This window comes from Peromyscus eremicus, chromosome 13 (genome assembly GCF_949786415.1).
Source record: "Peromyscus eremicus chromosome 13, PerEre_H2_v1, whole genome shotgun sequence".
In the NCBI taxonomy this organism is placed as follows: Eukaryota; Metazoa; Chordata; class Mammalia; order Rodentia; family Cricetidae; genus Peromyscus; species Peromyscus eremicus.
Window position 1 is genome coordinate 22,031,023 of NC_081429.1, and position 19,331 is coordinate 22,050,353.

General features: G+C 44.6%; 1 protein-coding gene across 2 annotated transcripts in view; it reads right to left on the reverse strand.

Annotated features, from left to right (window-relative positions):
- The window catches only part of Ptprm (protein tyrosine phosphatase receptor type M), a 713,675-nt gene that overhangs the window by 46,305 nt on the left and 648,039 nt on the right, over positions 1–19,331 (reverse strand). For both annotated transcript variants that reach the window (XM_059277901.1, XM_059277900.1), the window contains exon 21: positions 11,623–11,720. In XM_059277901.1, coding sequence (XP_059133884.1) covers positions 11,623–11,720 — 98 coding nt within the window. The remainder of the gene's footprint in view (positions 1–11,622; positions 11,721–19,331) is intronic.

The following is a 19,331-nucleotide window of genomic DNA, read 5'->3' on the forward strand; positions in this document are numbered from 1 at the left end:
CTCTATGGCTAAGCGTCTGACAGGTTTCAACTCAGTCTACATTTTTCCCTTCTCCTCACTCTTGCTGACTTTCCAGGGCAGACTCTGTGGTCGGCCTCTGTAGTGAATGTATCCATTCTGTGATGGTTAGCTTTAACTGTCAACTTAGCTCAACTTAGAATCACCCCAAGAGAGTCTCAGTGAGGGATTGTTGGCATTGGGCTGACCTATGTGTGTGTCTGTGGGGGACTGTCTTAATTAAACAAATAGGCTTGGGGAGATCCAGCCCACTGTGGGCAGCTTCATGCATATGGAGGGGTTCCTGAACAATATAGAGAAATCAGGCTGGGCACAATCAAGCAAGCAAACAAGTGAGCATGCGTGTATTATTTCTCTTCTCCTCCTCCTCCTCCTCTTCCTCCTCCTCCTCCTCCTCCTCTTCCTCCTCCTCCTCCTTCTCGTCTTCCTCCTCTTCTTTTTCTTTTTTTTCTTTCTTTCTTTTGTTTTTTTTGAGACAGGGTTTCTTTGTGTATCCCTGACTGTCCTGGAACTTGCTCTATAGACCAGGCTAGTCTTGAACTCACAGAAATCCACCTGCCTTTGCCTCCCCAAGCGCTGAGATTAAAGGTGTGCACCACCACTGCTGGGCTATTTCTGCCTGTTCTTGACTATGGATATGATATGACTGCTGTCCAACGTTCCTGCCTGTGACTTCCCAGAGTGATGAACTGTAACCTGGAATTGTAAGATAAAATAAACCCTTTCTCCCCTAGGTTGCTTTTGTTGGCATATTTTATCATAGCAGCAGAACACATTTCATGTACACATCCTTCACAATGAATTCTTGATATCCTTAGAGGGAGAGATTTCTTCCCCATTGGGTGGTTTCTCCACTAAAGGCTATCATGGTTTGCTTTCAATTGCTGTGATAAATACCATGACCAAAAACAGCGTGTGGAAGAAAGGATTTATTTGGCTTACATGTCCCAACAATGGCCAGTCATTGAGGAAAACCACACAAGGTACTCAAGCCGGGCAGGAACCTAGAGGCAGGAACTGAAGCAGAGACCACGGAGGAATGAAGCTGACTGCTCAGCCTGCTTCCTGCCCAGTGGGGCTACAGGGGGCTGGGTCTGCCCATGTCAATCATTAATCAGGAAGATACCCCACAGACTTGCCTACAGGCCAATCTGATGGAGACATCTTCTCAATTGAGGTTACCTCTTCCCAAATGATCCTTGCTTGTGTCAAGTTGACAAAAACAAAACAAAAAAAACCCACAACCAACCAACCAAAAAACTAACTAGTACAGAGAACCTGGACACAGGGATGGTATCTGGACCAACCTTGGGGACCTGGATGCTCTACCCTGTCTATGGAATCTTGAGCATCAGGAAGAAGGACCAGTGTTCATCCTCTTTGCATAGGCATCCATCCACCCCGTCTGGCTCCCTGCCCTCTGGATTTGCTGTGTTCTTTCCTGTCTGTCTGCAGTCTTTACTTTCCACATTAGCATTTGGAGCGCCTGGTATTCTTCCAATAAACTCCCCTTTGACTTCAATTAGCTAGAACTGATCTCTGTTGCGCATGTCCTAACAACACTTGATAGGCCTCCCTCTTCAACTAGAGGGAAAGTGGTCCAGCGACATTTCCTTGTCAAGTTCTTGGCTGTTTTTCTGGTTTTAAGTGGTTGTCTTTGCATCATCTCCAATGTGTCCCTTGTTCATGGTCCTTCCTCATGGAAACCCTTGTGGACTCTTGACAGGAAGCTGCTGAAACTCCATTCTAGAAGTGCGCATTCAGCTCTCCATGACAACATCGGGCACATCTGCAGCATCCCTGCTGTGTGTTGTGGTTGTCTGCACTCCCAGACTCCGGTCCCCACTTTTTGGATACATGCTGTCCCACACTCAGTGCAGGCACTACACCCTTGGGAACACTGCTTGCAGTCTCAGCTTCAGGTTAAACTGAGGTACCCCTTCTATGCATGCCACATCAGTCTGTGAAACCACTGTCACAGAGTTTAATCATGTTACCTGATTCCCCTTCCAGTGCCCAACGACACAATTTACCTTTCTAGCCTCAGCCTTTCATGACTGTCCGCATCAAATGTATATAGCATATGCTTGGTCATTGGACAAATCTTATTTTGTCTGTGATTTTCTTTTTGTCATTTCTTTCTTTTCTTGTATTTTTATTTGCTATCTCCAATTCTTTTCATATTCCCAATTCTGCTTATGTCTAAATGTTATCACTCAAATATAGTTCCTTTCCCAATAACACAGGAGTTTAATCCCCAAAGTCTTATGCTAACAGTGTTATGAGGGCAGAAACCTAAAACCACTAAGGCTCTTAGAGGTGGAATCTTTGAGAAGTAATTAGTGTGAATTATGTCTTTAGGGTAGAGAATGTGTGGTTGAATTCCAGTGCATTTAGAAAGAATGAGGGGGGAGAGATTCTCAGTGGCCCCCACCATGATGTGATGAAGCCAAAGGGGCCCTTGTAAGAGTCTGAACAGCTGTGGCATTTAATCAGTGTCTTTGCTTGATAAGGTAGATTGCCCCAGGTATTTCATGATAGTAGTGAAAAACAGACTGATACACTCTCCTATTACTGAACACACCCACCCATGTATGTGTACTTGTACATTCATGTAATAATTACTATGATCATTGTGTTGACACTTTTTAGATCGTGCCTTGTCTTTTCATCTTGATATTCATGTTTAAAGCTGAGGGTAGAGAGGGTACAGTAGATGGTAGGAAATGAAGAAACCTCAGATTTCCCGCTGCCTTCACTTCATCTCTTTCCTAAGACATCTGGAAAGCTCACACCTGTTTTTTTTTTTTGTTGTTGTTGTTTTTTGTTGTTGTTGTTCAGCTTCCCAGACTCCATATATCTGAATGGAACCAACCAGGCTTCTTAAATACTCAGCCCTTTTGTGGAGGATGGGGTGAGGTGGAAGGGGTTTGGTAGGTGAATAGCCTTTACATTAACTGTCCAAATCACAAACCCAAAGACCCAGGTTCCTATTAGAGTTTTCCTTTTTCTTTATTGGTTCCTGTGGTAGTTTGAATGTAATTGGCTCCCATAATCTCATAGGGGTGGCCCTATTAGGAGGTGTGGCCTTGTTGGAATAGGTGTGGTCTTACTAGAGGAAGTGTGTCATGGTGGGGGTGGGCTTTTCAGTTTCCTGTGCTCAGGATACCGCCCAGTATCTCAGTTTGACTTCCTGTTGCCTGTAAGATGTAGAACTCTCAGCTACAGCTCTGGCACCATGTCTGCCTACATGCCACCATTCTTCCTGCCATGATGATAATGGACTGAACCTCTGAACTGTAAGCAAACTACCCCAATTAAATGTTTTCCTTATAAGAGCTGCTGTGGTCATGGTGTCACAGCAATAGAAATTGTATTCAGTACCTATCCCCAATAACATCCAATTGTGACCTCCATAGACACATTAATTATCCCTTGCCAAATTTGCCTCTTGCTGAGACCGCTCACCAATGAAGAGCTCATGCTCTTCTCTAGCCTTTTCCCAGTGATTACCACAGTGATTGATTTCTTGTCTTCTTCCCTTCCTCATCCCCTTCTTGGCTGTGTCATCCTGTCTGGTCAGGGATCCTCCTGCCCGAGTATCTGGGACAACAGGTGTACTCTACGGGGTCCAGCTAGAACCGTGTTTCCACAACGCTAATCAGAGCAACTGAATTACTTCCTTAACGGCTCCCAGTAAGACTGACTTTCCGCTTTTCCCTTCCTCCATGGCAGACCCTTCTCAACAAGCCCTGGACCACTTTCCAGCATCAGAGTCACCATCTACTCTAACACAGACGTGCCAGGCCACCAGCTTTCTTGCCTTGTCAATGGCTCTCCTTTCTAAGGCCTTCCTTCCTCATTCTGCTACAATGATTTCTGCTCTCTTCTTGTCATTTTAATCGTTTTCCCTAGGAGGGGGCAGGGGGGTTCAGCCTCTCACTGCCTTCTCCATGTCCTGGATTCCACAGGCAGGATTTATTACATTAGCACTCCCACATTCTGACTTAAGTCTGTCACAATTAATTGTTTATTGTACTTGGGTTTTTAATATCATATCTAATATGCCACGAGGATGAGGGGATTATAAATATCTTTCTATTTCTTGGTGCTATGGATCAGTCAGCATGACCAATTAACTGCACTAAGAAGGATTAGTAGGCTTGGCCTTAGGTTAACTTGTGAACTAGACAAATTAGCCTCTTGACATGTTCTGTGGAGTTTCAAATTTTTATAAGGGAACTGAGATCTTTAGGTAGAGAAAGCCTCAAAGCTCAGGGGTGTGGCCAGAGACGTATGCTTCATAGAGGCGGCCAAGTCCCTCGCTTGTTGGTGCCAGAGCGGCTCAGTGACATTGGTGTCTCCTCTCCTGGTGATGGTTTCATGGAAGTCCTATAGTGGCTCAAGTGTTGTGGGAGTAACCAACTACTCTCTGATTGGATTGAAGGCTCACTTCACGAGATGGAACCCATGCCTGACACTCTTTGGGTGGCCAAGAACCTGAGGCTGGACAGGACATGGGCCTAGAGGAAAACCGAATACTACTGTTCAGGCACACAGCAATAAAATGACTCCTGCTATATTCATAGATGAAGGTGTCACTCAGCCATCATCACAGAGGCTTCTTGCAGCAGATGGGAACTAACACAGAGACCTCAACCGGACAGTGTGCAGGGTGAGAGAGACCTTGGAACACTCAGCCCTATGGGATGTCTCCATCGAAAATCCTCCAACCCGGTCCCCTCAGGGCTCAGGAAACTATGAGGAAGAGGGGTTGGATAGATTGTGAGAGTCACAGGTGATGGATGACTCCAAGAACACAACGTCTTTCAGACACAACAGAGACTGTGACTACATAGGGAAGACCTGCGGAGGTTCAAGCCAGGTGGGGTCAGTGTTGAGAGCGGGAAATAGACACACATTCCCACTCCTGGTCAAAAAGCTGTTTGCAACTGACACCCACTTGCAAAGGAAAGTTTAGTTTTCTCCAGTGGAGTCCCACTTGGTGTATAGCCACACTGAAGGGCAGGCCCGGTTGTTGTGTTTCGATTTATTTTTGTCTTCTGTCTTTTGCTGGTGCATTACCGTTCCCAATTTTGTGTTGTTATTGTTTGTTTGTTTTTGTGTGTGTTCTTGTATTTTTTCCTTTGGATTTTGTTTGTGTGTTTTGTGTGGCTGTTTGTGAGAGAGAGAGAGAGAGAGAGAGAGAGAGAGAGAGAGAGAGAGGGCTGAGTAGGTGGGCATGGGGAAGAATCTGGGAGGGGTTAGAGGAGGGGGAAGCATTATCAGAATATATTATATGAAAAAGATTTTTTTCAATAAAAAATAATGTTCTTCATTAAAAAGAAATCAATGAAAAGGGATTGTGAGAGTTTAAACCAGGGAAGCCAGGAGTGCATATAAAAACAATTTATCTCTTCCCTTACTGATAAGATCCATCCATGTCTTTGAACACGTCAAGAGTCTCTGTGGTAAAAGGGTCTTGACGTTTTGTACTCACGAGGGTTACCAGAGTTGTTCTGGTAAATAAGCGAGCTATGTCTGCCCTTTAGGAGGCAGAACCTTCTCTCTCTCTTGACTCTCATTGATCCTGGATTGGGAGGCTACTGATTAAAACCAGATGTTCCTTTTCCTGTATAACAGGGGCACTTGGAACTTTGATGTAGCCTCTTTATAGGTGTATTAGTAAGCTAATTCTGACACCCAGTGTTTATATTAAACATCCTTACTTCCTTATTCTTCCAGGGAGAAATACTATGGAAGGGATTTTAGGTCAGCTTCTTCGGGCAGATGATATTCTTCACAACATCCCGTAGGTAGGTGGGTTCCTCCCTCCTCAGTTATGACAGAGGTTAACATCTGTCTTCCCTACTTTTCTTAGCTCTCAAACATTTTGTCATCTGTTACCACAACTATTCAGTGACTCAACAATAATTTCCCTAAATGACTGTGAGACCTCATTTGGATTTTTAATAAACAGTCACATTCTAATGAGGTCTTCATAAAACTGACTAAATATGTTTAGAAATCATTAGCTTAAATTACCGGTGCAAAAAATCTCCTTTGGGAGCCCTGCAGATTTGGTTATGAGACTTCTGGCAGATGGATTCATTCAACACCATGGCAGCGTCTTTTGAAGCTCCACACAAACAGTGTAAACGGGAATGCCTGGGAAACAGGAGACTGGATAAGACACTCACTGTCCCTCAGGTGGGTTCATTAAACAAGGAAGACAATCAGAACACATCCCAGTGCTACTTAACTGCCAGGTGTGCAGCTGTTGGCAGGTGCCAGGGAAACTGACAAGGGTCCCTTCCTAGACACGTCGGCTGAAAGGGGATGCACAACCATGACACAGAAGTCTCAGATAATGACAGGTCCTGGCAGATGTACCAGGGACCCCACTGGAGGAGAGTGGGAGCATCTCTGTCTTCTACGCCAGGTGCTGCCACAGGGAAGGCCTCCCAGTGGCTCCAGCACAGGCAATTAAAGCCTCCTAATGCTGAGTGCTTGAGGGCAAGAAAGGGTGGAAGCAGGTCCCCCGTTCTGACTTAATGAATAGGCAGCCAGTCTGTGTAAACAAACACACATCCGTGCGGCTCATGGGTAATTCATGAAGGACGCCCCACGTGTGGTGCCCATGTTAAGTAGGTAGCGGTTGCCCTTAAAAATCATGTCATTTTGATTTCTTGGATGGTTTGTTGGTGGTGTTCCTATGCATGGGAAATGGGGAGCTGCCACGAAGCAAATGTGCAGCACTAACAACGGAAACAGCCCGGAACAAGGTCAGGGCCTTTCCCCGATGGGACCCGACCTCTTGTCAAAACTTCCAAACCCATGGTAGATATTCAAGAACAGATGCCATTAATGTCACTACTAATTGAAGACAACCCCATGAAGGGACTAGAGGCCTCTTCTGAGCTCACCCCTACCTTCCCCACCAACCTGGTGAGAGTTTAGGATTTGCTGAAAACAAAACTCAAGCATTTTTTTTTTTTTTTTTTTTTTTTTTTATCTCTGGTAAGCCTATGGATATAGATTCACAAATAAACCAGAAACCTAATGCCCTCCTTGCCCCCCCCCCTTCTACATCCTACTGCCTGGAGTTTCCATACTGATTTGTCAAAGCCACTGTCATAAAAACCAGTGACCACCCCTTACAGGGCAGGTCCAAGGGGCTGATGGGAAGAAGAAACACTGACCGCCACCACGAGGCATTTTCAGTTGTTACATTTGCAGAGCCACACCACTTGAAATGAAACCTGACTACCAGCAAAATGTACCCATAGTCTTTTGCACATTATTACTAGTTCGTTAAAAAAAAAATGTTTACGGATGTCCTGCCTGAGTGTATGCCTTGGTGCTGGAGGATTCTGGAAGACAGTGTCAGATCCTCTGGAACTAGGATTACGGATGGTTGTGAGCTGTTGCATGAGTGGTTGGAATTGAACCCTAGTCCCCTGCAAAAGCAGTCAGTGCTTCTAACTGTGGAGGGCTCTCTCCAGCCTTTATGGCTCCCTTGACTGTAGTAATGAACAGTTCAGTCTTCTCCTGTCTTTTTACATCAGAGACCACACCTTCTCTACCCTTCCTTAAAGTGAAGGAATTTATCATGTGTCAAGACTTTCTCCTTTTAAGGCTACTGAGTCTGGAGAGAGAACACTTAGGAATTTCAACTAAGGAAAAAAAAATAACACACATACACACTTCATCCTAAACGCTAGTGGACATTGTTATTTTACAGATTGTTCACTTTTCAAAATAATTTACTTCAGGAAACCCAATACTTACAATCTGGGGCAGCAATGTAGCTCTTGAAAAAGCCCGTGGAGCCTGGACCACTACATCCACAGGCCTCACTTGGGGATGTGGACATTGTTTCTGCAAGTATTTGTGGGGTCAGTCCAGACACTGGGATGAGTGTGCAGTTCCTCAGGAGGAACAAAAGACCGAGAGAATCCTCTGCTCTGTCACAGAAGAGTTCAAAGGCGTACTCAATTGCTCTTTGACACTGTCCGGGAGGCCATCCACTCTCATCCCTTAAATGAGAATGAATTCTGGTGCCATCCCCCAACCCCATAATATCTAGGAAAATCAGGGTCATTATATGTATCACTGCTGATCTGAGGTTTGAAAACATTGAAAATAATACCTAATATTTACTGAGTCTTCATAATGGATAAAAACTTCTCTCCAGGACATGGAGAAATTCTCACATAATCTATGCCAGAGCTCCCCAAAGTAGGTGGTCATGGATCGAATATTTTATATCCCCAAATTCAAATGCTGAAACCTGACCACCCATGACCCATGACGGCTATGTCTGGAAAGGAAAGAGCAAGGATAAATGTGGTTAAAAGGGTGGGGCTCTGATCCAACAAGATTAGAATCTGTATAAGGAAAGACCTAGAGAGCTGACTCTATCCGCCATGCGACCTGAAGTCCAGGTGAGAAGGTAACCATACGAAAGCCAGGAGGAGCCCTCTCCAGACCCTGGATCGGTTGACCTTGATGTGGACTCAGCAGCCACATTAAGAAAATAAATGGCTGTGGTTTATGCCTCTCAGCCCAAGGTATCTGTTATGGCTGTCTGACGGGCTGGAAGCAAAGGCACCATTATATCCCGCTCCTCATGGTAGGAGAGACCCCCTCTAGGCTGCCCACATGACCAGCACCTGCTGGACCAGGCTCCAGGCCAGCTCACCTGCGCTCCCACCAGCTCCCAGAAGAGGCAGAATTGAAAGAAAAGAAATGCGTTTTCTACCTTCAGTACAGAAAATATTGCTTTGAAAGATTTTATGCGGTACAGAAAACTTCACACGCTTAAATTTTCAAAAATTCCAATCTTTCCCAAGCTTTTGTTGTCTTTAAAACAGTCTTAAAAAAACCCAAAGTCTTAAATATTTTTCCTGTATTATTTTCTACAAGTTTTAAAGCTCTATTTGTGATATGTAGGTCTTTAGTTTTTGCTTGTTTGGGGGCATTCCATGAGGAAGAGATCTTTTTTCTTTTTTTTGGTCCACATGGGTAAGCAAATGTCCCAGCTGGCTTGATTGAAAAGCTCACTAATTATATATCTTTCCACTTAGGGCTGCAGTCAACATCTGGGCCTTCTGTTTTGACATACTGGCCCATTTATTTCTTCCTGTCAATTTGTGACACCTATAATTTTCTCTTCTCTTATGGTCTTTGGGATGGATTTCAAGGTTGTCCCATCCTCATAAAGTAAGATAGAAAAGCAATTTTTTTCCTTTTCTATTTCCTTAGAATCATTTTTATAAAACATATAAAAGGTATTTGTATTTTATAACTTATAAAATTAAATAATACAAAATTTGAGTACTGAGTACCAAAAAACACATTAGTGTCTAGTACATTTTCATGGTTGACTTTTGGACAATTTTAAAATAATTGTCTTGTCAGAATTTCATTTTATTTTGGAACTGGTCTTAGAGAATACGTTTTTTTCTACAAATTACCAAATTTATCAATTTATTCTCTTATCATAAAGGTACAATCCTCTTTCTAACATTGGTGATATCTATTTTCTTCCTTTTATTTCTGATCCATTGCCAAAGGTTTGTCTAGCTCATGTAACTAGGTTTGTATTTGCTAATCTTCATTACCATGATTTAATAAATTTCTTCTCTACTTTTCTTAATTTTCTTTGGTTTTACTCCGTCCACTTTCTTGAATTAGATGTCTCATCTTTCTTTTAAATTAAGAGCATCCAGGAACTTTTTTATTCATTTCCTGTGAGTTTATACACTCTTCCCTCAATACCAATGGGGAATTGGTTCTAGGCTTCCCCTGGGGACTCCTTTTTATGTAAACTGCTAGAGCATTTGCATGCAACTTAGGCAACATCCTCCTGTACACACGAGTTACATCATCTCTAGATGGCTTGTGATACCCAACACAGTGTACCTCCTCTGTCAACACTTGTTTTACTATATTGTTTAGGGAATGATAATAAGTCTGTACATGTTGAAAACAAATGCTCTCTTTGTTGTTTTGGTGGATGGTAGGAACCTACTGTGGACTGAATTCATGGCCCTGGAACCCACTGACATGGAGGGGCGACTCTCTGTGACACTGTTTTTGACCTTACATTAGGTCTCATCTTGACCCATGAGTTTGGCAGGGGCTCTTTCCCGGGATCTGAGGTGAAGATGGAGTAATGTCCCCGTCATGTTCTCAGGGCAGGTGGATGTTTCCTTCTCTCCCCTCTTTCCCACTTCCTCCCTGACTTTGTCTTTTTCCGACCCTCCACCTCCATGGGTTTGGATTTTATGTTAACACTGATGGTCCCCAGATGTTATCTCTTGATCTTTATGGCTTCAAAATCATCCTACTTTTCACCAAGATGGACACAGAACTCCCCTGCCTGTTTCTGGGCACATTTCAATGTCCAATCTTTCCAGTCTCCAGCCCTCAGTGTATGGTACATTACAATGTCCAGTCTTTCCAGTTTCCAGCCCTCAGTGTATGGTACATTACAATGTCCAATCTTTCCAGTCTCTGGTCCTTAGTGTATGGCATATTACAATGTTCAACCTTCCCAATCTCCAGCCCACAGTATACTTCAGGTCTGTGGTAGTTAGACTTTCTTGAGTGCTAAGTTACATATTTTAAGCAAGTCTATTTACATACTCATACGATGCATATGAACTTTTAAAAATAAGCACGATTTATCTAGAATTTCAAGATGTTTGTTGAAGGTCAGGTTATCTAGTCTGTCATCTTTTCAAGAATTTTCAGTATATTCCACTTACTGAGATCTTCTTCTGAGACAATTGTTATATTTGTTTGTGCCTTCTGATACCTTCTAGAAACCTTAAGAACCACCTCCCCTTTAAGGTTCTTGTTTCAATAATTCAGTTCTAGGACAACTACGAGACTGCCTTTGCTGGGTATAAATACCAGATTCTCTAAGAAGTAATGGGCTGAGCGGCACCATGGAATTGAACCCATTATAAAGCAATTGTACCATATATATTTACTCATTTAAAATGTGTGCTCTGGAGGTAATCTGATAACATGCCATTGCTAAGATTACCACTGCTCATCAGCTTCCTGGTTAAACAAGATGAAAACTCATAAACACTCACTAGAGATAGGAATACAAGAACTTTAGGGCAGATTATGGTTCCCATTTCATAGGTTAGGACACCAAGGCACATCGAAGCATGACAACATGCTGGGTTTCTAGCCCACAGACAGATCCCAGCAATGCACACTGATTTTAGAGCCAATTCCCCTGCCTTACAGAATGATGTCATGTCTATGGTAGCACCCATAGGGTTTCGACACCCAACAACCAGCATTAATGCTTAGAGGTATTTCTGTGTGCTCAATATAGCCAGGTAACGACAGCTTTTAAATCTTGAGTGCATTCCCTGTCTGTTGTTATTGCAACAAATGCAGGCCATTCAGGCTGTGCTTACTGAAAATGTATAAGCCATTGTGGTAAGCAACAGGAGAAGCTGGGTAGTTAAGTTTTCTTTGGGAGTATATGTCACACTTCAAGAGCATGGGTCATGTTTCTCTATCACTAACCCAGCAGGGAACCAAAGGGCGTTTGCCGCGGTTGGGCCAGCTTACCCTTCCAACTTCCACGAGGTTGGTCACCATGATGATGCTGGCAGTGTTCTCGTGCCACACCATCCTCCAGAAATCATAGATGGTTTCCTGCATGGGTCCTGCAGCGAAACAGAACAGAGACATCATTTTGCATCGGAGAATTGCTGGGACTTCAAGGGAGTCTGTGCATCTCCAGACACAGACCCTTTGCTTTTAGCTGGATGCCTCTCTGCAGTAGCCACGCAGAAAAGAACTCCTAAAACTGCACCTAGAGCAATAGCCAATGATTGGAAATTCATGTCTTCCAATATTATCTGCATTTTGAGTTCTCTTTACTCCTCTTAAACTACTACCGTGAAAGAAAGTGATTTCTCCATCGTTTAGTTATTTATCTCCGTAATCCTCAAGAGTGGAATTTAAAAAAATGGCTAACATTACTCTTGCTGCTAACAACTGGCAGCTATCCCAGGGCAGTGGCACAGAGAGTGAAATGAACCTCTGTAGGAAAGATGGCCTTTTCTTGTTTCTAATATTTTTTCTTCTTCGGTGCCATCAGTCAAATGAATCCCTGTTCTCTCTGCACATGACTTTCTAAACTGAGAGAGGAGCTAAGAGTGTAAAGCAGCTGCGGTGCTTGCCGCCGAACGTGGAGCTTCCCGGCAGAAGGTGGCCAGGCGCATTACCCCGTTACCTTATCCCTTGAGATCTGAGCATTCAGAACTCTTTCCTGTGGCTTGGCAGAAAAATAAACAAACAAACAAAAAACCATCACAAACCAAAACAAAACAAAAAAACCATGAGGGTGGGATATGTGTTACAAAATGCCAGTGCTGATATCACCAGTGCAGAAAGCTGGAATTTAAATGTTCTATTAATTCAAACTTTTATTTTTTTTACATGCGTATAATATACTTTGGTAATATCCACCCTGCCCAATTCTCCTTGGCCCCCTCCAAAGGTTCCCTCCCACCTCCATGTCCTATTCCTCTTCTTCACTTATTTTTTAAAAAATAACTCATTGAGTCCAATTAGTGTTGCCTGTACATGCACGAGTGTGGCACCGTCCACCAGAGCTTGAAAGAATAATACCCCAAGTGCCTCAAGCCCGTGCATACTTGAGACTATAAAAGTGGCAGTGTACTGAAGACAAGAAAAAAAATGCAAGGAGATGAGAGAAATACAAGTTTAAAGGCTTGGGAAGGCACATCCTCTATGGAAAACCCCACAAATGCTCAGACAGTTAGAACCACCATCCTCTTGTACTGTAGCATCTTGACACTGGCAGGTTACTGACTCTGCAGGTGTTTGAATTTGAGGTGTGTGACCTGGGATACATTACTTGGTTACTGTGAGCCTCAACACTGCCTTCTTTAGGTGACTACGCCAACACCCTTCAAGGTGATTTTGAGGACCCTTGAAATTCAAACATTTTATAAGCAACAGGCAACAGGGGAAAAGGGTGTCTTTGTTAACGTTCATCTCTATGTGCATGTCTGGATGCAGCAACAGCAGCACACTGAGGGTCCCCTCAGTCACCCCACTCCTCTGGATCGGTTAGCAATGGTTATGGTGTAGAACCTCTTGTTCCATCCGTCCAGCTCATTTCCCTTGCCTCTGGCACACATACTATCATCCCCTCCCATGCTCTTCAGAGAACACGGCCCTACGCTCCTGCCAAAGCGGACTCAGTTGCCCTATGTCTGTGTCTAATCCCTTTGGGGATGGGGACACACATGCCGCCCCCTGTGAAGCTACGAGAGCCATCTCAGCCATTCCTTGGGCATGTTCGTGCCATTCTCCTGCTGCAGAGGCTGGAGATTTCAGTGACTTTAATCTCAGGCTACAGGAGGGACAGGGAGACATCAGCTTCTATCAATCACCCATCCCCTCGCTTTCATTGTGTACTTAACAGCTTGTTACTTATTCAGTAGGAAAATTCTGCATCGCGTCTACCCCAATGTATGTGCCATAGGCAAAGTCTTCCCAATGTGAAGAAAGCCCTGAAACAGGGTGGTGGCCTCATCAGGCACACAGGTCTGTGCCACATACCAAAGCGTGGAGAAATAGTTCTGATAACCATAATTACGGTGGATGAGTCAAGGCTTCCGGCATCTTCAAGCTTTCCTATCTATGTCCGCAGGAGATTTCCCAGGCATATTTGAGACCATGACCCTTTGTTGTGCTTTTCAAAGTGCTCTTTGCTTAGTCCTTCGCAGCAACTAATACCTGTGATTATTTAATGACATCTCCTCTGGAGAGAACATGACATCTGGCTTTAGTGTGCTTCCTTATAGAACGCCCGTCACCCAGCAGTGTGAGTGTGTTCATAAGGCTGTGTGCACATGAGGAATACTAGCGATCAGTCCTGGTTTTGACTCCCTTCTCAACTTACGTTTCTATGAGCATCCACAGAAGCTTAAGGACCCATGGTCTTCACCTCTTCTAGTGCTGGAAAGGGGTCTTCCTTTAGGGGGCTTATTTCAAACCCAGTGAGTGGGCTGATCACTCAGTCCTCAGGTACCGCCCTGGGCCACTGATGTGCAATGGTTGCTTCTGACTTCTAAGCAGACCATGGTTCCAAGTTTCCCTGCCCAAAGTTTTGCTTCCCAGCTTAGCTCAGCCCATGACCCTGGTAGTCGAAGAAAATTCCTACTTGCCAGTCACTCTCCACTGAGCTCTGAGTCTACTGCTGAGAGGAACCCTGTCTCTAGGGTCACTGGGAATTTCTCTAAGGGCACAGGGAACTGCTTGTCTGTGGAGAAGGAGTCCACAACAGTAGGCAAAGAAAGGGTTCAAGCTCTCTTTTTCAGATGCTGAACCAGTGTGACCTGCGGCTCTGTACAGGGCTTACACGGCTTCTGGCTGAGTGGAAGCCACTGTGATTTCCTGTGGCAGAATATTTACAGATGTTCGCACAACGGGACAGAAGGTGAGGCTCAGCAGGCGTCCTCCTGTGAGACTCTATGTCATTTGAAAGGGTAAGGTATAGACGTTTCAACAACACCAACTCAGTAATACCTTCCATTTCCTTCACATTGGTTGGCACGCACTGAGAAGGAAATGAGTGGAGGGGCCGCTCGCCGCCCCCCCCCCCCCAGCCTTGCAGAGAATGAGGACACAGGAAGAAAGTTGGAATACAATAAAAAAATCCAAGTGAAAGACGCTCAAGGATGGACTCTATTGTGTAAGATGAGTTCTCTAGTTCACAGGAGGTGAGGGATATTACAAAGTATAATTTCAAACCCGGGTAGGCAACATACACCACGTTCCTTTCACATCTGAATTTCTATACAGCATGTTTTCCTGTTAACTAAAGCTGCTGAGAAGTCAAGGTCCTCTGAACACTCACAGTGGCTTATTTGAGCTTTTTAAAAGCAAGGTATAAATACCAGTGCTGCTCCAGGATACACAGAATGAAATTTAACATCTTTTGAGGGAGTTTTTACTTCCCAGGCACGGTTTGAAGTACTTGAAGTGTATTATCTCATTAAACTTAAAATTCACCGTCCTATGAAACCAGACCTACTGTCCTTGCCCCTGCCGTGGGATCACAGACAGGCTCTGAGAAGCACAGTAAGTGGCTGGATCACGCAGTGAGTGAGCCATGGAGTTGTCTTTCCCTCCCTCTCCCTCCCTCCCTCCCTCCCTCCCCGCCTTCTTATATTCTTTCCTTCCCAAGACAGGGCGGGTCTCAATGGCAGCTGGCCTCCAACTCATCATCCTCCTTGCTCAGCCACACAAGTACTAGAATTAAGAGGCTGAAGGGTAGCCTGACTCTATTCCATCCCAGGTCCTCCAAGAGAATAACTTAGCAAGCTTCCAGCAGACAGGTGTATACCCTATAGTCACAAGAGGAAGACACCAGATAAACCCATGCTGCCCCCACAGAAAAGCCCTTTGCAAAGTGGTTCAACATCAGGTCGGTTTTCTCCTTTAATGTGTTGGCTGGCCTCCTGTTGAGACAGAATAACATTCATCTTCATGAGCACTGCAAGCTCCGGAGTTTCTCTGCCAGCCCCCAGCTCTTTGGAGCCACCCAGAGTTTTTGCCAGAGCACAGGCTTCCTGTCTCCCTCCCTTCAGTGACACCTACCTACGTCTGATGGCAGCAGCCTTCACATGTAAAATGCCCAAGTGGCTTACACCCCCAGCCCCCTCCCTGTCCCTTCGCCATCTCCCTACACACACACACACACACACACACACACACACCCATGAAAACCAGCCAACTTGACCCTGCTAATCTAATCTCCTGTTTGCTCTTTCCTAGTAGGTATGGAGCACAATGCCAAACGTGTTCTTCCCCACAGACCTCTTGGTGGGCCCTTCCCTGTGTGCCATTCAGAGTTCATATTTCATACCTGTTTCAATTCAGTAGGCTAGAAACCACTTCTTCCCTGGGCCACTGTTCCAAGCCCTTAACTAACACAACACTTAATGCCCCTCATGGGGACAGTGTGGTTTCCTTGGAAGTTTTCTTCTGTGAACGGTCTATGGGTCTGTGTACTGGCCCCCACAACACAGGCTCAGCCTCAGCCTGGTTTTGGAAGCTCAGTATTTTGTCTGGGATCCTCCTAGTGACACCAGAGGGCAAGGGTGAGCAGTGCCAGTACCTCCCCCACTTTCCAGAGGCCTGTCACTGTCTAAGGAAGAGATCATTCTCAGCACATGCTCTCTCACAGCGGGTGCAGGACAACTTCAAAATGAGATATGCAGAGCCTCGGAGACACAGGGACCTTCCAAAGGCACTATGAATGGCTTTTCTAGTATTATTTCCCTGGTGCTTAATGTCTATGTGGACTCTTCAGAAAGCGACCTCCCCAAGAAGCCTGCATGCCTAATTGCCTCTCTTGCACTAAACAAGACCTCTGCTCATCTTGATGGGATTGTGGGCATTGCCCGGGAGTAAAAACTACAGGAGTGGAAACAAAATACAGTTGGAATATTGACCCTAGAAAGACAGGGCTCCCTGCCTTCCCAGAGACCTTGCTGTGAGGGTCAAACTTGGTATTTTGGTTCACTGTGGGATGCCCTGAGTTCGGCACTCCGAAAGTGCTAGAAGCTGCAATTATTTTCTTTTAAATGGAACCAGAATGTCTTCCAGGGTGCCTCATTTCCTTCCATTAAATGCAGGGATAGGATTTCATGTGTTTTTAGATTTGGAGATTTGGTTTGCTGTGATCTGTGTAAGACAGTTAACATATATCTAACACATATCACAAAAATACTCATTGTAGTTATAGAGATCCTCATTTTATCTGGGAAGATATATAATATTACCTGTCTACAATTGATAAAATCACATGCTAGAGAAAAGATTTATGTTTTAAATTATTTTTATGTATGCATATGCGTGTGTGTGTGTGTGTGTGTGTGTGTGTGTGTGCATTCATGCATAAGTCACAGCTCGCATATGGAGGTCAGAAGACAGCTTATGAGAGTTGGTTTTCTCCTTCTATCATGTGCATACTGGGGATGGAACTCAGGTTTTCAGGTTTAAGGCTGAATGCTTTTACCCAATGAGCCATCTTGCATGTCCTTAGTTTTAGATATAAACTCAAAATTCCGAAAGAAAGCCACATAATTTTTTCAAACTTTCTTTTGGGGATGCAAGAAAGATGTCTGGAGACCAGACAATATAAATGGATTAAATTGTGGATGAAGCGAGTGGAAGGATATCACATTGGTGCACAAGCAAGGATATGCCACTGAAGACTTGCTGAGCCTTATACATGACTCTGATGAAGAAGACTGAGGGTTAAGGCTGGGTAGCAGGTCCTGGCCAAGGTGGCCTGTCCTGTAGCTGTGACTTGTTACCATCTGAGAGAGGAAGGGGACACACAGGGGCCCTCGTGTGAAGAGATGGGCTTTTTGGAAGAATTGTGGGTTTATGGGGAGAAGACAGATATTAAAGACACACATGGGAAGACACAACTCTCCTGATGGATCCTATGCCTGAGTGAGGCAGAGAGAGAGAGAACGGGAAAGGATGTGGTTGATGGTCTGAGTAGATCTAGGGTAGAAACGGCACTGTGGAGGTTCCTACTGATCTGATGTGGCTCAGTCGTCACTGTGACCAGGTGTCAGCAACCGTAGAAAAGAGAGGATGGGAGGAGCTGGCACAGTAGGCTGAGAGGCGTAGAGATGGCACTAAGTCCGAGGATCATCTGAGCTTCTTGCATATTTCAGAACATGTCAGCGTCTAGGCTAGACAGGGGAAATTGGCTCAAAAGATACAGGGACAACGAGAACACGAACAGTGACTAACAAGAGAAGCACCGTGTGCCACAGTTATTCAGAGAAGGAGAAGTCTGGAACTGGGAGGTGGCTCAGTGTGTAAAAAGTGCTTGCCACTCCAGACAGACAACCTGAGTTCAATCCTCGGAGCCCAGTGGTGCACATCTGTAATCCCAGCCGCACTCCTAGGAAGAGACAGGGGAGAGTGGAGACAGGAGAACTAGCCAGACGCTCGCTGGCCAGCTAGCTAGGCCGGAGAAGGCAGCACAGGACACACAACAAAGGAGACATGTTTGTCAGAGAAAGCAGACCTCCAAAACTTGCCTTCTGGCCCCCATGGGGCATCTCTCTCTTTTCTCTCTCTCTCAAAGAGGTAATTTTAAAAAAGAGGAAGTGTTATTTATAAAAACAGAGAGGGGCAGGGTTTGAAAATACTATGATACACTAAGACCCTTTGAGTGGGTGGAGATATCCAGCTAGGGGGTATCCCATATCATGATTGATTGCTGATGGGTGTACAGAGGCAGAGGGAGGGAGAGGGACCCTGAGGTGGCAAAGCTATAGAGAGTCCAGGGTACTTGGCTGGCACTGGCTTACCCAAGGTTTTGGTGGGCTCTTTGGGTACAGGTTCATTCCGTCAGCACAGAAGACCACGTAAGGGGCAGCATGGATATGAAAAAGAGCCAAGCCTGAGATTTATGCATTAATTGTGAAGCTCCTGCTACATACATAAAAGGGGCCCTAAATTTTTGATCCATTATTCGTACTGTTGCCGTTGGCAATAAACTAAAATAGGTATTATAAAGTCGGCTATTCAACAGTCAGAGAATTAGACATCCCTTCGGTTGCTTCTGAGTGAGTTTTTATTGCAAAACTTTATGTGATTTTTCAGCACGATGCTGCCACAACACTCAGACTCATAATTTCATATTTAGTAGCTTTTCATTTTTGCGGAAGCCAAACGTAAAAGGTAAAATGTGCCACTGTGCCTTACAGACCGAAGTGGTAATGTTGACGTGGAACACAGCTGGCTTTTGCATTAATAATCCTTAACTTCACTTATTTGATAGATGCATTTGCCCTCCCCCGAGGCTACCTATGGCAAAATGTGGAATTTATGAATAATCTTTGGTTTCAGCTGTAGGAGAAAAAAAAGCGGAACCGAGATGACGGGTATGTGGGGTATGATCTGCTCATTTTCCAAACTCAAAGACTATTGAGAGAAAATGACTAAAAGAAACAAGGAAGTCCATCATGTACAAGGGCCAGCGCGCTGAGTTATTCTGTGATGGAGGGAACTGGGGAGTATTTGACTGAACCCGAGTTTGAAAATGGACATGGTTGCATGACGAAATATTGATTCTGAAGCACAGCACTGAAGCAAAAACCCCTTCCTGTCTAGAATTATGGGGTTATTTTTCACCAGTCCCCTGGAATCTTAATTGGTGAGTGTACAAGAGGAGGAACTTGGCATCAGAGCCATAATAAAACGTA